General features: G+C 44.9%; 1 protein-coding gene across 1 annotated transcript in view; it reads left to right on the top strand.

Annotated features, from left to right (window-relative positions):
* The window catches only part of LOC121282137 (ras-related protein Rab-39B), a 39874-nt gene extending 20963 nt beyond the window's left edge, over positions 1 to 18911 (top strand). The window contains exon 2 of the mRNA XM_041195641.1: positions 17154 to 18911. Within this exon, the coding sequence (XP_041051575.1) occupies positions 17154 to 17580 (427 nt within the window). The 3' untranslated portion in view covers positions 17581 to 18911. The remainder of the gene's footprint in view (positions 1 to 17153) is intronic.
* The last annotated feature ends 1278 nt before the right edge of the window (positions 18912 to 20189 follow it).

Below are 20189 nucleotides of genomic sequence, written 5' to 3'. Positions count from 1 at the left end.
ACTGCGCTCTTACATTCGTCTGACACCTCAGCCTCTCCGCAGCCATATGACAGAGGTGCATGGCACCTCTCGAGCTTCAAGGTGTCCTGCTTGTATCTGGAGAGGATAAGGAGATGTGGGGGTTGTCCGCCATCCACGACCTCTCAATATTATTATGGGATGTCTTTTCCTGAAAGGACAAAGGAGCATTGATTACCCCACTCTCTACCTGCAGCGCCACTGCAGCCTGGCCAACCCCAGCTGAGGAGCACCTTGCAGAGCACATCTGAGTAATGGCCCTTGAGCCACAAGGCACTCAGTCCATGGCTCACCTCCTTGGCTAGTTCCAGCGTCATTGACAGTTGTAATTAGACTCTAACACACCTGAGCTCCACGGGGAGACAGTCAACCCTTAACACTTCAACACAATGACCCATGTCAACACAGTACTCACCCTTCCTGAGCGCAGCAGGTCATTAAACCTCTTGCGGCACTGCACCCAGGTGAGCTGTACCGTGCCATCACTGCTCACCTGGGCAGCCACCTCATCCCAGCCCTCTTTGTGAGGTGCAGTGGCCTCCTCCTCCCATCTCTGGGGACGAGGGTGTCCCTCCTGGCAGCCACCTCCTCCAGGAGGACGGCGGGGCACTCGTTCGAAAAATGGGGGCTAAGTGCCCAGCTGACCTCACCTCCCGCCTGGTGTCTACATCTACCTTTGCAGCCGTGTTCTTGCAGCAACTCCAACATGGGCAGCCTCTCTGGGGCTGCCTGTGCCGTTTTTGAACCGCCCAACGAGGTCAAAATTCTGCCTTACATGTAGATTAAAATCTCCCATGATTATTGCCGCGCCTTTCTGACAAGCTCCCATTATCTCTTCCTTAATGCTTCACCCGACCATGTGGTTACTATTAGGGGGCCTGTACACGACTCCCACCAGTGACTTCTTGCCTTTACCATTTCTCATCTCTACTCAAACCGTTTCCACATACTGGTTTTAGGACCTTAGGTCATCCCTCTCTGTTGTACTAATACCATCACGAACTAACAGAGCCACTCCTCCACCTTTTCCTCACTTTTTGTCCTTCCTAAATATCCTGTATCCTTCAATATTCAGGCCCCAATCCATGTCCTTCTGCAGCCATGTCTCTGTAATGGCTATCAATCATACTTATTTATTTCTATGTGCACTCTCAGGTCATCTGTTTTGTTTTAAATGCTTCGTGCATTCAGGTACAGAGCCTTTATCCTTTCATTCTTTTTATAACCTCTCATCTCATCTGTTGGTGTACTGTTAGGTTTGTACTCTATATCCCTTCCTGTCACGGTCTGTTTTTCATTTCTTGTAATAATACCTTTCTCTTTTGCTTTGTCTCTACTCTGATTTACCACGTCTTCCTAAATTTGGTCGTTTCCCCCACTACATAGTTTAAAACCTTCTCTACTTCCCTAGAATGGCAGACTTCAATCCCCAAAAGGACATCAATGAACCAATTTTTTTTTTACAATTGATGATAACTTCATGGTTACTGTTGTTAGCTTTCAATTCCAGATCTTTATTAATTGAATTTAAATTCTACCAGCTGCCATGGTTGGATTTGAGCCCGCATCCCCAGATCATTTCCCTTGGTCTCTGGATTGGTAGTCCTGTGACATTACCCCTCTACCACCTTATACGAATCATAAAATGATTTTCTCCAAACTTTAGAGAATGGCAAAGTATTACTTGGTTATAATTGTGCCTTTGTGAGATTCACTGTTTTAAAGGTGCACCTGCAACTTTGAAACAACTATAGTCAGCCTGTGTGGAAAAAAAGGATGCAAGGAATGCTTTCAGTATTATCTTATGTATTTTGATTATTTGTGAAAGCTTTACCCAATTTATTCTTTAGCAGATACCCCTTAATCCTCCCATTATTAAAATAGTTGTAAGACGTTCTGGGGCTCTTGCTGCCCTCTGTGATTTGCTCCATTTTTCTTTTTTTCTGATGTTTCTTTCATTATCTGTGGTTGCCATTTGTATGAATCTCAATAACTTCCCAGTTTTATTTGCTTGAATCTTTTAAAGTATCTAGTAATGCTATTTATGAACATTTTCCTATGTTTCACATTTTTAAATAAAATATATCTTTTTTTCCTCATTTTGTATAATAGCCTCAACAACAAATTCATTTGTTCCATTTCTATGTATGGATTCCCGATACAAATTCACAGTCTCTCTTCAGAGCTGCAAAGTCAGCAGTTTTGAAGTTTTATACCACTACGTTTTGTTCTTGATGTCCGTTTTGCCAATAATATCCAACCGACCAATACAATGATCAGTGAATTAGAATACAATACAATAGACAATACCACCATGCCATCAGCAGACAATACCTCTACACCATCGTCTCCCCCACATATAATGTGGGTGTGGTGGTATTGTCACTGGACTAGTAATTCAGAGACCCAAGGTAATGCTCTGGGGACCCAGGTTTGAAACCTGCCACGGCAGATGGTGGAATTTGAATCCAATAAAAATATGGAATTAAAATATATAATGATGGCATTGAAACCATTGTCGATTGTTATAAAAATCCATCTGGTTCACTAATGTCTACTAATGAAGGAAGTCTGTTGTCCTGGTCTGGCCTATACATGACTCCAGACCCACACATGACTCCAGACCCACAGCAATGTGGTTGACTCTTAGATGTCCCTGAAATGGCCTAGCAAGCCACAAGCCACTCAGTTGTAACAAACTGCTACAAAGTCACAAAAAAGGAATCAACCCGGCATCAACCTAGGCACCGTAAACAACAACAGCAATTGCAGCCCTGTTGACCCTGCCAGGTCCTCCTTACTAACATCTGGGGTCTAGTGCCAAAGCTGTCTCACAGACTAGTCAAGCAACAGCCTGACTTAGACATCCTCATGGAATCATACCTGACAGATAATGTCCCGGACCATCACCATCCCTGGGTATATCCTGTCCACCAGCAGGACAGACCCAGCAGAGGTGGCAGCACAGTGGTATACAGTCAGGAGGGAGTTTCCTTGGGAGTCCTCAACATCAGCTCCTGACCCCATGAAGTCTTATGGCATCAGGTCAAACATGAGCAAGGAATCCTCCTGCTGATTACCACGTTCCCCCAGCTGATGAATCAGTGCTCCTCCATGTTGAACACCACTTGGAGGAAGCTCTGAGGGTGACAAGGGTGTGGAATGTACTCTGGGTGGCAGACTTCAATATCCATCACCAAGAATAGCTTGGTAGCACTGCTACTGACCGAGCTGGCTGTTTCCTAAACGACACAGCTGCTTGACTGGATCTGCGGCAGGTGGTGAGGGATTCAACAATAGGGAACAACATATTTGACCCCATCCTCACCAACCTGCCTGCTGCAGATGCATCTGTCCATGACAGTATCGGTAGGACCCAACAGAAGGCGCTGGTGAGAAGTGACTGAAGCATTCTGGGAGAAGTCATCGCAGCCACCGTGACTCAGGAGGAAATCGAGGAGGACCTACTGTCAAAGAACGGAATAGCCCCAAACATTACATTGCCGTAGTGTTTCCATCCCTCCTCCTCAAAAATAAAAATAAGAGAGAGAGGAAGAGGCAGTGCCTTCAGGAGTGCACCAGACCTGCGAAGGACACTCTTCTGAAAGTGGATTTTAAAGAAAAAGCAGCTGATTGGTGAGTAATCCTGGGAGCAGACTCTGAGGGAGGAGCACTGGAGCGGTGAGTATAAATATAGCTTACCTCGGGGATTCGCAGCCTTGTCTCTAGGGAGCAGACTCGGAGGGAGGAGCACCAGAGCGATGACCTCGGGGCACAGAATAACTGAAGCCAAAACTGAAAAAGTGACATCACTAGAAAGCTGTGACCTGATTGGTTGGTAGGAAATCTGCATCAAATTTGAAAAAAAAACACTGCAAAGCTAATTAATAAATTAATTATCTAAGTAGAGATGGCTGGGCAGGTGATGTGCTGTAGCTGTATGATGTGGGAGCTGGCAGATCCCATTGCGAGCCACAGTGACCACAGCTGTAGCAAGTGTTGGTTGCTGGAGGAACTCCGGCTCAGAATTGATGAGCTGGAGTCAGAGCTCTGGACGCTGCAGCACATCCGGAAGGGGGAGAGTTACCTGGACGCTTTACATCAGGAGGCAGTCACACCCGGTAGATTAAGTACTTCAAGTTTGGTCAGTGGTCAGGGTCAGCAAGCTGTGACTGCAAGTGAGGCAGGTAGAGGGATCCTGTGTTCAGGAACAGAGGAGCCTCAGCTCTTGACCTTGTTCAACAGGTATGAGGTACTTGCTCCCTGTGTGGATGAGGAAGAGGGCTGTAGGGAGGTTGAGCCAGCTGACCATGGCACCATGACACAGGAGGCCATTCAAGAGAGGGGAGCAAAAAGACAAGTGGTAGTTGTAGGGGATTCTATAATTGGGGGAATTGATAGCATCCTTTGTAAGCAGGATTGAGAGTCCCGCGTGGTATGTTGCCTGCCCGGTGCTAGGGTGAGGGACATCTCTGACAGGCTTGAAAGGATATTGGAGAGGAAGGGGGAGGATCCAGTGTTGTGGTCCAGGTCGGGACAAATAACATAGGTAAGGCTAGGAAAGAGGACCTGTCTGGGGATTATCAGGAACTAGGAACCAAATTAAAGAAGGGTTATAATCTCTGGATTACTACCCGAACCACGTGCAAATTGGCATAGGGACGCGAGAATAAGGGAAGTAAACACATGGCTAAAGGAGTGGTGCGGGAAAGAGGGGTTCCATTTCGTGGGGCACTGGCATCAGTATTGGAGCAGGCGGGATCTGTACCGTTGGGATGGTCTCCACCTGAACCGATCTGGGACCAATGTTCTAGTGAAAAGGGTAAATAGGGTGGTCAACAGGACTTTAAACTAGAAACTGGGGGGGTGGAGGGAAGGGTAAAACTCCAAGAAGTTATGACTAATGGGAAAATAATAGGAAATTTGTGGAATGTTTACGAGATGGCTTTTTGGAGCAGCTTGTGGTGGAGCCCACTAGGGAACAGGCAATTCTAGATTTAGTGATGTGTAATGAGGCAGATTTGATAAGGGAGCTTAAGGTGAAGGAACCCTTAGGAGGAAGTGACCATAATATGATAGAATTTACCCTGCAATTTGAGAGGAAAAAGCTGGAACCAGATGTAACGGTATTACAGTTGAATAAAGGCAACTACAGAGGCATGAAGGAGTTGCTGGCCAGAATTGTCTGGGAGATGAGCCGAGCAGGAAAGACAGTGGAACAGCAATGGTAGGAGTTTCTGTGAGTAATTTGGGAGACACAGCAAAAATTCATCCCCAGGAAGAAGAAGTATACTAAAGGGAGGACGAGGCAACCATGGCTGACAAGGGAAGTCAGGGACAGCATAAAAGCTAAAGAGAAAGCTACAATGCGGCGAAGAGCAGTGGGAAACCAGGGGATTGGGAAGCCTACAAAGACCAACAGAGGACAACTAAAAAAGAAATAAGGAGGGAGAAGATTAAATATGAGGGTAAACTAGCCAGTAATATAAAAGAAGATTGCAAGAGTTTCTTTAGATATATAAAGGGTAAGAGAGAGGCAAAAGTGGTCATTCGGCCACTGGAAAGTGACGCTGGAGAAGTAGTAGTGGGGAACAAAGAATTGGTGGAGGAACTGAATAGGTACTTTGCGTCAGTCTTCACAGTGGAAGACACGAGTAACATCCCAAAAATTCAAGAGAGTCAGGGGGCAGAGGTGAGTATGGTGGCCATTACCAAGGAGAACGTGCTAGGAAAACTGAAAGGTATGAAGGTGGATAAATCACCTGGACCAGATGGATTACACCCCAGAGTTCTGCAGGAGATAGTTGAAGAGGTAGGGGAGGCGTTAGCGGTGATCTTTCAGGAATCACTGGAGTCAGGGAGGACTGGAAAATCGCTAATGTAACCCCACTGTTTAAGAAGGGAGTGAGGCAAAAGATGGGAAATTACAGGCCAATTAGCCTGACCTCAGTCGTTGGTAAGATTTTAGAGTCCATTATTAAGGATGAGATTTCAGAATACTTGGAAGTGCATGGTAAAATCGGGCAAAATCAGCATGGTTTCATCAAGGGGAGGTCATGCCTGACAAATCTGTTAGAATTCTTTGAGGAGGTAACGAGTAGGTTAGACAAAGGAGAGCCAATGGATGTTATCTACTTGGACTTCCAGAAGGCCTTTGACAAGGTGCCGCACAGGAGGCTGCTCAGTAAGATAAGAGCCCATGGTGTTAGAGGCAAGGTATTAGCATGGATAGAAGATTGGCTGTCTGGCAGGAGGCAGAGAGTGGGGATAAGGGGGTCCTTCTCAGGATGCCGGCCGGTGACTAGTGGAGTTTCGCAGGGGTCAGTGTTGAGACCACAACTTTTCATTTTATACATTAATGATCTAGATGAAGGAATTGCGGGCATCCTGGCTAAGTTTGCAGATGATACAAAAATAGTTGGAGGGACAGGTAGTATTGAGGAGGTGGGGAGGCTGCAGAAGGATTTGGACAGGTTAGGAGAATGGGCAAAGAAGTGGCAGATGGAATACAATGTGGGGAAGTGTGAGGTCATGCACTTTGGTAGGAAGAATAGAGGCATGAACTATTTTCTAAATGGGGAGAGAATTCAGAAATCTGGAGTGCAAAGGGACTTGGGAGTCCTAGTCCAGGATTCTCTTAAGGTTAACTTGCAGGTTGAGTCAGTAGTTAGGAAGGTAAATGCAATGTTGGCATTTATTTTGAGAGGACTAGAATATAAAAGCAGGGATGTGCTGCTGAGGCTTTATAAGGCTCTGGTCAGACCACATTTAGAATATTGTGAGCAATTTTGGGCCCCGTATCTCAGGAAGGATGTACTGGCCCTGGAGAGGGTCCAGAGCAGGTTCTCGAGAATGATCCCAGGAATGAAAGGCTTAACATATGAGGAATGTTTGAGGACTCTGGGTCTATACTCGATGGAGTTTAGAAGAATGAGGGGGGATCTGATTGAAACTTACAGAATACTGAAAGGCCTGGATAAAGTGGACGTGGGGAAGATGTTTCTATTAGTAGGAGAGACTAGGACCCAAGGGCACAGCCTCAGAGTAAAGGGAAGACCTTCTGGAACAGAGATGAGGAGAAACTTCTTTAGCCAGAGAGTGGTGAATCTATGGAATTCATTGCCACAGAAGGCTGTGGAGGCCAGGTCATTGAGTATATTTAAGACCGAGATAGATAGGTTATTGATTGGATCAAAGGTTACGGGGAGAAGGCGGGAGAATGGGGTTGAGAAACTTATCAGCCATGATTGAATGGCGGAGCAGACTCGATGGGCCAATTGGCCTAATTTCTGTTCCTATGTCTTATGATCTTATGGAGTGATTGTGGAGACAAAGTTCCGCCTTCACATTGAGGATACCCCCCATCGTATTGTGTGGCACTACCACCATGCTAAATGGGATAGGTTTCGAACAGATCTAGCAACTCTAGACTGGGCATCCATGAGGCACTGTGGGCCATCAGCAGCAGCAGAATTGTACTCAACCTCAATCTGTAACCTCATGGCCTGGCATATCCCCCACTCTACCATTACCGTCAAGCCAGGGGATCAACCCTGGTTCAATGAAGAGTGCAGGAGGGTATGTCAGGAGCAGCACACCAGGCATACCTGAAAATCAGGTGTCAACCTGGTGAAGCTATAACACAGGACTAATTGCATGCCAAGCTGCATAAGCAGCAAGTGATAAAGCTAAGCAATCCCACAACCAATGGATTAAATCTAAGCTCTGCAGTCCTGCCACATCTAGTCGTGAATGGTGGTGGACAATTAAACAACTCACTGGGTGAGGAGGCTCCACAAATATCCCCTTCCTCAATGATGGAGTAGCCCAGCACATCTCACTTCAGTCAGAAGTGCCGAGTGGATGATCCATCTTGGCCTCCTCCAGAGGTCCCCAGCATCACAGATGCCAGTCTTCAGCCAATTCGATTCACTCCACGTAATATCAAGAAACGGTTGAAGGCACTGGATACTGCAAAGGCTATGGGCCCTGACGATGTTCCAGCAATAGTACTGATGACTTGTGCTCCAGAACTTGCTAAGTTCCCCCTAGCCAAGCTGTTCCAGTACAGCTACAAGACTGGCATCTACCCGGCTATGTGGAAAACTGCCCAGGTATGTCTTGTACACAAAAAGGACAAATCCAACCCGGCCAATTACTGCCCCATTTGTCTACCCTCGATCATCAGCAAAATAATGGAAGGGGTCATCAACAGTGCTATCAAGCGGCACTTGCTTAGCAATAACCTGCTCACTGATGCCCAGTTTGGGTTCCGCCAGGGCCACTCAGCTCCTGACCTCATTGCAGCCTTGGTTTAAAAATGGACAAAAGAGCTGAACTCCCGAGGTGAGATGAGAGTGCCTTGTCATCAAGGCAGCATTTGACAGAGTGTGGCATGAAGGAGGCATAGCAAAACTGGAGTCATTGGGAATCAGGGAAAAAACTCTCCACTGGTTGGAGTCATGCCTAGCACAAAGGAAGATGGTTGTGGTTGTTGGAGGTCAGTCATCTCAGCTCCAGGACATCACTGCAGGAGTTCGTCAAGGTAGTGTTCTAGGCCCAACCATCTTCAGCTGCTTCATCAATGACCGTCCTTCCATCATAACATCAGAAGTGATGACTGCACAATGTTCAGCATCATTTGCAACTCCTCAGATACTGAAGCAGTCCATGTCCAATTGCATCAAGACCTGGTTGATATCCAGGCCTGGGCTGACAAGTGGCAAGTAATGTTTGCATCACACAAGTGTCAGGCAATGACCACCTCCAACAAGAGAGAATCCAACCATCGTCCCTTGATGTTCAATGGCATTACCATCACTGAATCCCCCACTATCAACATCCTGGGGGTTACCATTGACCAGAAACTGAACTGGACTAACCATATAAATACTATGGCTACAAGAGCAGGTCAGAGGCTAGAGATTGTGCGATGAGTAACTCACCTCCTGACTCCCGAAAGCCTGTCCACCGTCTAAAAGGCACATGTCAGGAGTGTGATGGAATACTCCCCACTTGCCTGGATGAGTGCAGCTCCCACAACACTCAAGAAGGTTGACACCATCCAGGACAAAGCAACCTGCTTGAATGGCACCCCATTCACAAGCATTCACTTCCTCCACCACCAACACAGTAGCAGCAGTGTGTACCATCTACAAGATGCATTGCAGGAATTCACCAAGGCTCCTTAGACAGAACCTTCCAAACCCAAAACCTCTACCACCTAGAAAGGACAGGGGCAGCAGATAGATGGGAACATCACCCACCTGGAGGTTCCCCTCCAAGAAACTCACCATCCTGACTTGGAAACATATTGCCGTTCCTTCACTGTCACTGGATCAAAATTCTGCAACTCCCTTCTTAACAGCACTGTAAGTGTATTCACATCACATGGACTGCAGTGGTTCAAGTAGGCAGCTCACCACCACCTTCTCAAGGGCAACTAGGGATGGGCAATAAATGCTGACCCAGCCAGTGAAACCCACATCTCATGAATGAATAAAAAAAATCTCTCACAAACTGTTCTGGTAGCTTGCCATCACACGTTGTATGAAGAAATAATCCCTCACCACATCAGTGCATTTGCTTGTGCTTTGACCTCTCCCTTTAGACTGATCTGATCCATCCCATTCAACCTTTGAGATTTGAAACCTCTCAATAATTAGCACATTACAATTCCCTTGCTAGCACAACAGTTCTGTACTCTTTAATTCACCTTGCATTGGCAGTTTTTAGCAGTAACAAATTCATATTCTTTTGTCTTTTTCATTATTTTGTTTTTTGCAATTTTTTTCAAACTCCTCCCTCCTAACCCCATTTTATGTGGTTATTATATCATTCCTCACCAATAAAGCAACTGCTCCACCTCTTATAGGTTTATCTTTGTGAAACATTTTATACTACAGTCTCTCAGTTCCAGTTATTGGCTATCCTGCACCATCGGCCATCTCTTGAGATACTAGTAATATCAATATTCACAAAGTGTCTGAATCTAGTGTCCTATACTTACATTTGTATAAAGACACTTCAAAATATTTATTTGCCCATTTATTTAACTGCATTAATTTCCTTTATTTTTGTCTGTTTTGTTTATTGTTCCTCCACTGGACTATTTAGATATCAATGTGACAAGCTTTTATTTTACAGGGTGACCCAAGCCATGACTGCAGCTTGGAACACTCCTGTAGGCCCAGTTTAAACTACTTCAGTGAACTGAATGTTGACATCTTGCAAGTGTTCCAGGCTCAGGAGACGGGAGCAGTGGGGAATACGGCTCAGTAATCCTCCTCAGAGCAAATTTGGGACCATTATCACTGAAGGCTGACTCATCAAGGGATGTGCTTGTGAAGATGAAAGTTAACACCTGTGACAGGAAAGATTTCCTTTAATATAAAAGCACAATTCTTGTTTTTCAACCATTACTTCAACATTGAGTGATGTTGTACTCAATGACATAGGAATCATTTTGTTCACATTTGCTCACAAATATCTGAAAGGTTGTACTCAAAACTTTTGTACATCATCAGACTGTTAAAGAAGTGTATAGCAGACTGGTCCTATCATTATTGTTTCAAGGATTACTTTGTTAGTTTCTTCCAGTGCTTGACTACTTCTGGGTATTATCTTCATTGTCAAAAAAAACTATTTAAAACTTTAATCATTGGTCTTGCAGTATTAATGCTTTTCAGAGCAGACAAGAATGTGAGGGGCATCTCACATCAGGAGAAATTTAACTTTTTGATCCACTGGGAGCATTGGTGGCCATGAGTACACAGGAAACTCAGAAATTGTGGTTTCTCAACATACTATGGAGGTTCACCACCACTGTGTGTGTGCGAGACATCACTGATAGATTCCCCATCTGGAAATCAGCCTGGTTGGCAGGCTGGACTTCCAGTCAACTGGGGAGCACTCTGGAGGAGACCACAGGACAGGTTAAATGAGAAGGAAGCTTGATCTCTGATCCATCCAACCCCCAGAGTGTGGCGTGGTGTCAGGTCCCAGGGCGAAGGGTGGGTGAGATCTGCACTCTGGGCGGGAGGTTTCAAACCCAATGTTAAGTCAGAGGAATGATCCTGAGGTAGGGGATGGTCTGACCCCAGGATGGGTTTGTCTGAGTCTTTATCCCAGGGTTGTGGTTTGTATTTGTGGGGGGGGGGGTGGGGGGGTGGGGGGGTGGTGCTGTCTGATGGTGGGAGGAGTTTGAGGGCCCAGTCAGAAGTACTGCTGCTCTTACTGGCCCACAAGGTGTAGCCCCAAGGACAACCTTGCTGCAGTTGCTGGCAAACCCAGCAGCTACAGTTGGACCTGCAAAGCAGGTTAATTCCCAGGCTTTCATCATTTTGACATTTTAAAATGCCAATCTGTCTCCTGGCTTCCGACCCTTTTTCTTGAACAAGTAAAAGCCAGAAATTGGCAGACTGGAGCCAGATTCCCAAAACATTTCAATTTTGTGGTCATTTAATGCTCCTCTCACACCCAGGTCCCCCCATAATCTCTGATGTGTTATACCATGGGCTGGATTTTCAATCCGGGATTGGGTACTTGAAATAGGGGAAGGAGAGTGCGAAGGAGGAGTGTGTGAGCGGAGGACCCTGAGACAGGCAGTCAGCAGGGCATAGAGGAGAGTGTGTGAGGAAGGCCTGGGGACAGACAGTCAGCAGCGCCTAGAGGAGTGTGTGAGAGATGGGCCCTGGGACAGGGAGTCAGCAGCACCTAGAGATTGCGAGAGGAGGACCCCAAGTTGGGCAGTCAGCAGGGCATAGAGGAGAGTGTGTGAGGAGGGCCTGGGGACATACAGCAGCACCTAGAGGAATGTGTGAGAGGAGGACCCTGGGACAGGGAGTCAGCAGCATCTAGAGGAATGCGTGAGAGGAGGACTCCAAGCCAGGCAGTCAACAGCACCTAGAAGGGAGTGCGAGAGGAGGACTCTGGGACAGGCAATCAGCAGCACCTAGAGGAGAGTGCAAGTGGAGGACCCCGAGCCAGGCAGTGAACAGCACCTAGAGGAGAGTGTGAGAGGAAGACCCTGGGACAGGCAGTCAGCAGCACCTAACACCTAACATTACAAGAGAAACACAAGTTCATTGGTTGGTGAGAAACTGCAGTTAGGGAGTGTCATCAAGTAGCTGAGAATTAGAAAGCACATATTTCTTAAAAGAAGGGGTACTTACATTTAAGTAAGAAACACAGGTAATAGGGAAATAAAGTTAGGTTGAGGCCAGGTGAAATAAAGTTGCATAAGTAAACCAAAGTAAAATGAAGTTAATGCAAGGGAAATAAATTGGAGCCATGGCAGGACAGCTTGGTCATCTGCAATGTGTGCCCTGTAACATGTGAGGTTGTGGACGCCACCAGTATCCTAGACGACCACATGCAGGAAATGTCACCAGCTGTGCAGAACCTTGAACTTTGGGTTTCGGAGCTCAAGTGGCGACTGGAGTCATAGTGGTGCATCTGCGAGGCTGAAAGCTATGTGGATAACACTTCAGAGAGATGTTCACACCACAGATTAGGAGCCTGGAGGCAGAAAGGGAATGGGTGACCGCCAGGCAGTCCAAGAAAATTAGGCAGGTAGTGCTGGAATCCCCTGGGGTGCTGCTCACCAATCGATTTTCCATTTTGGATACCAGTGAGGACGTTGGCTCTTTGGAGGAGTGCAGTCAGAGCCAAGTTTTTGGCACCACAGGCAGCTCTGCTGCATAGGAGAGGAGAAAGAAGAGAGGAAGAGCAGTAGTGATAGAGATTTGTTAGGGGAACAGACAGGTGTTTCTGTGGCTGTAAACGTGACTCCTGGATGGTATGTTGCCTCCCTGGTGCCAGGGTCAAGGATGTCATGGAGAAGCTGCAGAACATTCTTCTAGGGGGAGGTGATCAGCCAGAGGTCATGGTCCACATTGGTACCAATGACTTAAGTAGGAAAGGGGATGAGGTCCTAAAAGCAGATTTCAGGAAGCTAGGAAGGAGATTGAAAAGCAGGACCTCTAAAGCAGTAATCTCCAAATTATTCCCAGTTCCATATGCAAGCAACTATAGAAATAGGAGAATTGAGGTGAATAAACACATGGCTGGAAAGTTGGTGTAGGAGGGAGGGCATCTGATTTCTGAGGCTTTGGGACCAGTTCTGGGGAAGGTTGGACCTGTACAAGCTGGACGATCTACACCTGAACAGGACTAGGATGAATATCCTTGCAGGGAGATTTGCAAATGCTGTTGCTGGGGGAAAGGGGGGGAGATTGGCAGGGGGATAGGAACCTAAGGGCAAATTCAGAGCAGGGAACGGAAGATGGAGAATTAGTGAGTGACTCTGAAAGACAGAAGCAGCCAGATTAAAAAGTGTACAGCACTGGAATTTGGCAGTGTTAAAAGGTATATATGTAAATGCAAGGAGCGTAGCAAATAAAGCCTATGAGCTGAGGGCACAGATAGAGACAGGGCAGCATGATATCATCGCTATAACAGAAACTTGGCTTAAGGAGGGGAGAAAATGGCAGCTCCACATCCCTCGATATAGAGTTTTCAGGCAGGATAGAGAGGGGGATACAAAAGGTGTGGGTGTAGCATTATTAGTTAAAGAATCAATTACAGCTGTGAGGAGAGATGATATACTATATGAAGCATCAAATGAGGCTATATTGGTTGAACTCAGAAATAAAAAGGGGCAGCCACACTGCTAGGAGTGTACTATAGACCCCCAAATGGTGGAAGGGAGTTAAAAGAGCAAATATGTAGACAGATTTCTGAGTACAAAAACAATAGGGCACTAATCATTGGGGACTTTAACTACCCTAAAATCAATTGGGATACGAACAGTGTGAAGAACACAGAGGGCACAAAATTCTTAAACTGCGTTCAAAAGAACTTTTTTAGCCGGCACGTAACAAGCCCAATGAGAGGGGACAATTCTAGATTTACTGATAGGAAGTAAAGCTGGGCAAGTGGATGAAGTAGCAGTGGGAGACCATTTTGGAGATAGTGACCACAATATAGTTAGATTTAGCATCAATGTGGAAAAGGACAAAGATCGAACAGGAGTAAAAGTTCTAAATAGGGGGGAGACAAATTTTACGAAGCTGAGAGGTGAGCTGGCGAGAGTGGACTGGATGGAGCTATTGGAAGGAAAAACTGTACTGTGGGAGGCATTTAAAGGGAAGATTCTACGGGCACAGTGTAGACTTGCCCTCACAAAGGAAAAGGGCAGTCCTGCTAAATCTAGAGCCCTCTGATTATTCAGAAGCATGCAGGCCAAGATAAAGCAGGAAAAGAAAACTTATGAGAGTCACAAAAGACTTAACACTGTAGAAAGCCTAGAAAAGTAGGGCAAACTTTTCTGCCTATCGGGCGGGTGGGCCCGACCCAATCTCCAGTGGACGGGGAGCCAATTCATGCCAGCGAAGTGGGACGCACTGGCATTTTTACGTGGGCGGGCCAATTAAGGCCCGCCCAGCATGATGTCCGGCAGGGGCGGTGGGGGGGGGTGGATTCCCCTAAAGCTAGAATGCACTCTTTCGCGCATGTGGACGAAAGAGCAGACGTCTCCCTGAGACTAAGTGCAGCCTCAGGGAGATCGCTTCCACTTTGAAAAATATTAAAAATAGAAAAAAAAATTCCCCCTCATATGACAATACCACATGAGATGGGACATGTTCATAATTTACATAATAACTTTATTAAACTATTTAAAACCCTACGTGAAACCTCATCCCGCTGGTGGATGAGGTTTCATGTTTTCTCTATTTGCTGCCGGGGCTCCTGGCTGACCCGCCAAGCTTACAGTTGGACGGCAGGTCCTTTAATTGTGTAATTGATCCTGTCAGTGGCCTCAATTGGCCATTAACGGGTCGGCAGGCTCGCAGCTGATTTTGCTGCGCCCCCACCTTCCTGAAAATTTAAAAGGGGCGGGATGACGTCGGGGGTTGCACCTGACAACATCCTGCGTCATTTTACATGTTGGTGACCGGGCCCCGCCCCCTGTTCACTGATGACAAAATTCTGCCCCAAGGGTGAAATAAAAATGGGAATTAGGAAAGCAAAGAGAGGACACGGAAAGATATTGGCAGGTCAAATCGAAGAAACTCCAATATGTTTTACCAGTACATTAAGAGCAAGAGAATAACTAAGGAAAAGATAGGGCCTTTCAGAGATGCACATGGTAACTTGTGGGTTGGTACAGAAGATGTGGGCAGGGTTCTCAATGAGTACTTTGTCTCTGTCTTCACTATGGAGAGGGATGATGCAGGCATTCTAGTTAAAGAGGAGGAGTGTGAAATATTGGATACAATAAGCATAGTGAGAGAGGAAATACTGGAGGGACTGGCACCCTTGAATGTGGATAAATCATCAGGGCCAATTGGATTGTCTCCCAGGCTATTGAAGGAAGCCAGGGAGGAAATTGTAGATGCTCTGTGGATCATTTTGCAATCCTCACTAGATACAGGTGAGGTACCAGAGGATTGAAGGTCTGTGAACGTTGTACCATTATTTAAATAGGATGCAAAGGATAGGCCAGAAAATTATAGGCTGGTCAGTCTGACTTTGGTAGTGACAAATTATTGGAAACAATTCTGAGAGGCAGGATAAACTGTCACTTAGAAAGGCGTGAATTGATCAGGGATAGTCAGCATGATTTGGTTAGGGGAAGATCATGTCTTACTAACGTAATAGAATTTTTTGAGCAAGTAACAAAGAGGATTGGTGAGGGTAGTGTAGTGGATGTTGACCACATGGATTTTAGTAAGGCATTTGACAAGGTCCCACATGGCAGACTGGTCCGAAAAGTGAGATCTCATGGGATATAGGGGAAAGTGGCAGGTTGGATCCAAAATTGGCACAGTGACAGGAAACAAAGGGTAATGGTCAATGGATTTTTTGCAAATGGAAAACGGTTTCCAGTGGTGTTCCATAGGGCTCAGTGTTGGGGCCCTTTTGTTGTATATGTTAATAATTTAGACTTAAATGTGGGAAGCATGATTGGGAAATTTGCATTTGACACAAAAATTGGCCATATGGTTGATAGTGAAGAGGATAGCTGTCGACTCCAGAATGATATCAATGATTTGGTTGAGTGGGCGGAGAAGTGGCAAATGGAATTCAATCCGGAAAAGTGTGAGGTAATGCATATGGGGAGGGCAAACAAAGCAAGGCAATACTCAATAAATGGGAAGTTATTGAGAGGTGTTGAGGAAGTGAGAGACCTTGCAGCGCATGTCCACAGGTCCTTGAAGGTGGCAAGACAGGTTGACAAGGTGGTCAATAAAGCATATGGAATGCTTTCCTTTATTAGGCAAAGTATTGAATACAAAAGCAGGATGATGGAACTGAATAAAATGCTGGTTAGGCCACAGCTGGAATTTTGTGTACAGTTCTGGTCACCACATTACAGGAAGGACACAATTGCTTTGCAGAGGAGATTTACAAGAATGTTGCCAGGGCTTGAAAATTGCAGCTATGAGAAGAAATCGTATAGGCTAGGGTTGTTTTCCTTAGAAAAGAGGAGGTTAAGGGGTGACCTAGTTGATGTGTACAAAATTATGAGGGGCCTAGTTGGGTAGACGGGAAAGATTTATTTCCTCTCGCTGTGGGGTCAATTACCAGGGGGCATAGATTTAAGGTGATTGGTAGAAGGATTAGAGGGGACATGAGGAAAATATTTTTCACCCAGAGGGTGTTGGGTGTCTGGAATTCACTGCCTAAGTTGGTGGTTGAGGCTGAAATGCTCATCTCATTTAAAAGGTACCTGGATCTGCATCTGAAGGCAATGGATCAGTTGCTGGAAAATGGGATTAAAATGAATGACACCTGTGAGAAATGTCATTTTTCTCTCAGAAGAGTTAGCTATGTCAATTCTGTCAAGTGATTGAGTACGGGAGAAAATTTCATGATGATGCAAATTGTAGGTGGTCTTTTTAGAGATGGTATTTCCTTATTTTTATTTTTCGTAAAGGCAGGTAAAATCATGATTTCTATTCTTTCCGTCTCCTAGGCCATGCAGCAATTACTGCCAAAATCAAAGGCTGCAAACAAGCAATAAAGTTTTCAAGCTCACTGTGCTAAAATAGTATCCACTTTATGTGTTATGAAACCTGAGGTTTTAGTTATACTAAGCTCTTTTCAACCTGTTTCTCCCTATCTTTTAGGTCCATAACTCGTGCGTACTACAGGAATTCAGTGGGAGGACTGCTCTTATTCGATATAACCAACCGTAGGTCCTTCCAGAATGTGCACGAGTGGTTAGAAGAGGCCAAAGTTCATGTCCAGCCATTCCAGATCGTTTTCGTGCTGGTCGGCCATAAATGTGACCTGGCAACCCAGAGGCAAGTGTCAAAGGAGGAAGCAGAAAAGCTTGCTGCTGCTTACCGGATGAAATATATAGAAACGTCTGCAAGAGATTCCATCAACGTTGAACAGGCCTTCACCGATCTGACAAGGGATATTTACGAACTTGTCAGAAGGGGTGACATTATGATGCAAGAGGGATGGGAAGGAGTGAAGAGTGGCTTTGTTCCAAATGTGGTCCACTCATCAGAGGAAGCTGTCAAATCAGGCAGGCGATGCCTTTGCTAATTTGAGTGGAAACATTTAAACTTGATAAGTTCCCTCGCACGTAGAGACTGTACCAAATAAATACTGTAGGCCTTTTTAAATTTGTATCACAAATGATTCACTATTTCCACAATATGGACACTTGATCAGTCTCTTTGTAATTAATGGGATCCTGATGTATGAACCAGTTCCCTAATTAGCCAGCTGTTGATCATGGAGAGTTTTCACCTACTGTTTGAATCTCAGGGGACGGGGGACAAGAAAGAGCTCATTTATTTTTGAAAGCTGCCTAAAAAAAAAGTAAAAATATCTCAGACAGTAACTAGGTTGATAGTCATCATTTAGTTTTTACTGTAATTGAGGCAGTTGAAGAACCTGAACTGCTACTTTAATTCAATCTGCATGTCCTCATTCCCTGGTACAGTACAGGTGAGGATCTTCATTGTAACCTGCCTACTTTTGATTCACTGGTACAGTAAAGTCAATTGCCTATGACATAATTTGAAATGATTTAAATTGGGACCAGTAATAAAGACATGCATAAATAAATATTGATATTTTTCTGCCTAACATCTATAATGAAGAATATTTATATAGGCCACCTCACCCAACTCACTCAAACAGGTAGATTTCACTCTTGGGGTACTGTTTTATTAAGCTTATTTCTTCCCAAAATTTTCCCTTCCTCTATCCTTCCTGGAGATAACAGCTGCTTGTTGAGATACAATGCAGCTCTGTGACACATTGGCAAAGTTATTTATCATGTTTGAATTAATTCACTAAGTATCACCAACTTATTGGACTGCAGTGCTTGGCCTAAGAGCTGAACCAAATCTTGCCAACATGTGCAATCTCCAGCAAGATTCATTGATATCATTCAGAACAGGAACCCTGAATGATTTTGTTTTCCTTTCGAAATCAATGGTAGCATCCCAAGTTCTACTGACTCAACCTGTTCAGCGCAGACTGGGACCCAGACTAGGTCCTTCATGATTAAAATGGCTCTTGTAACACACTGGCTGGTACAATCAGTTACAATCCCACTGGGAGAGTTCTTGATAATATTGGTAATATGAGGGAGAAAGTAACGGAGAAAAATCAAAAATTAAGTTAAATAATAACATTTGCTGAGAATAAGTAGTGAACATTTTGAAATTACAGAATTAAGAAGGCCTTCACTAGCCTCCCATGTGTAGTGACTGTACAAACAGATAAAAATATTTGTAAATCAGTAAACCAACTATATGCTGTGTATGATAGATCAGTGCTATTGAATGAATCATTACTTTGCTGAATAAATGGTAAATCCATACAGTCCTGGTGAGGAAACAGGAACTCTATTCAAGTACATGATGAGTGACCCTTAGCTTATGAATAAACAGAAACTCTGTGTAGTTGGAATCATTAACTCTTGCCTTGCTGAATAAAAGGGGCTCAGTACAGTAAAAAGCTCATATAACTTTTATCCTGCTGAATAAAGAGCAGCTGAGTACAGTGAGTAGACCGCATCCTGCCAAATAGACAAGAACTTTAGAGTTATATGGTGAGAAACTCTTACCTTGCCAAGTAAGCAATAACTCCATACAGTCACACGACAGATAACTTCCAGTTGCTATGTAAACAGAAATTTCACCCAGTGAGTAACTGCTGAACAAAGATCTCTGTAGTTATGTGAGTTATTCCTACCCTGCTGAATGCATAATTCCAGATTAATTCCAGACACAGTACTTCTTATCTGACTGAAATGCAGTAATAGCAAAACCATTTGAACCAGATGCTAATTCTTAATTAGTTGAATAAGCGGAACTGTTTGTGGCTTTATAGCAAGTGCTTTGATTATTGATCTCACCAGGTTTCTGAGACCTGATACAACTATTAGAAGAAACCAATATTGATGAAAAGAGAGACATGTTGCCGAAGCTTTTTGTCTTGTACTAGTCAGAACAAATGCAAGAATGCCAAATTTCAAATGATCACTACAATTTATAGCACAGGAAAAAAAGGCTGCTGATTGGTTGGCACATTGATTCTGATTGGCTGAGATGCTGCCATGGAGAAAGCAATGGAGAACTATAGGTGACCCTTGCTACTGGGTAATTCGAAAAAGACCTGAGGCTTGAGCATGTTTCTTTGTTTGTAGAGAACAGGTCTCTGCATATGAGGGCCAGTGATAGGTGGAGATTGCCAAAAGATGCCATAGACAAAAGGACAAAGAGGTGTTGACAGCGGTGATATTATCTAAGAAATGTGCTAATAGGTGACATTAAGGGCAGAAAGCAGGACGAGCAAGGTACAGATAGCCCTAGTGGGGTGGGGGTGGGGGTGGGGGTGGGGTGAAGGGAACGAAATAGGCTAAAAGGTAGAGATAAAACAATGGATGGAAATATATTTTAAAATAATGGAAATAGGTGGGAAAAGAAAAATCTATATAAATTATTGCCAAAAAAATTGGTACCCGCATGGACCCCAGTTATGCCTGTCTGTTTATGGGGTATGTTGAACATTCCTTGTTCCAGTCCTACTCCAGCCCCCTCCCACAACTCTTTCTCCTGTATACCGATGACTGCTTCGGTGCTGCTTCATGCTCTCGTCGGGACCTGGAAAAATTTATTAATTTTGCTTCCAGTCTC

Source organism: Carcharodon carcharias, chromosome 9, assembly GCF_017639515.1.
Source record: "Carcharodon carcharias isolate sCarCar2 chromosome 9, sCarCar2.pri, whole genome shotgun sequence".
NCBI lineage: Eukaryota > Metazoa > Chordata > Chondrichthyes > Lamniformes > Lamnidae > Carcharodon > Carcharodon carcharias.
The sequence above is the reverse complement of the archived record's forward strand: the minus strand, read 5'-3'. Positions and strand labels throughout refer to the sequence as shown.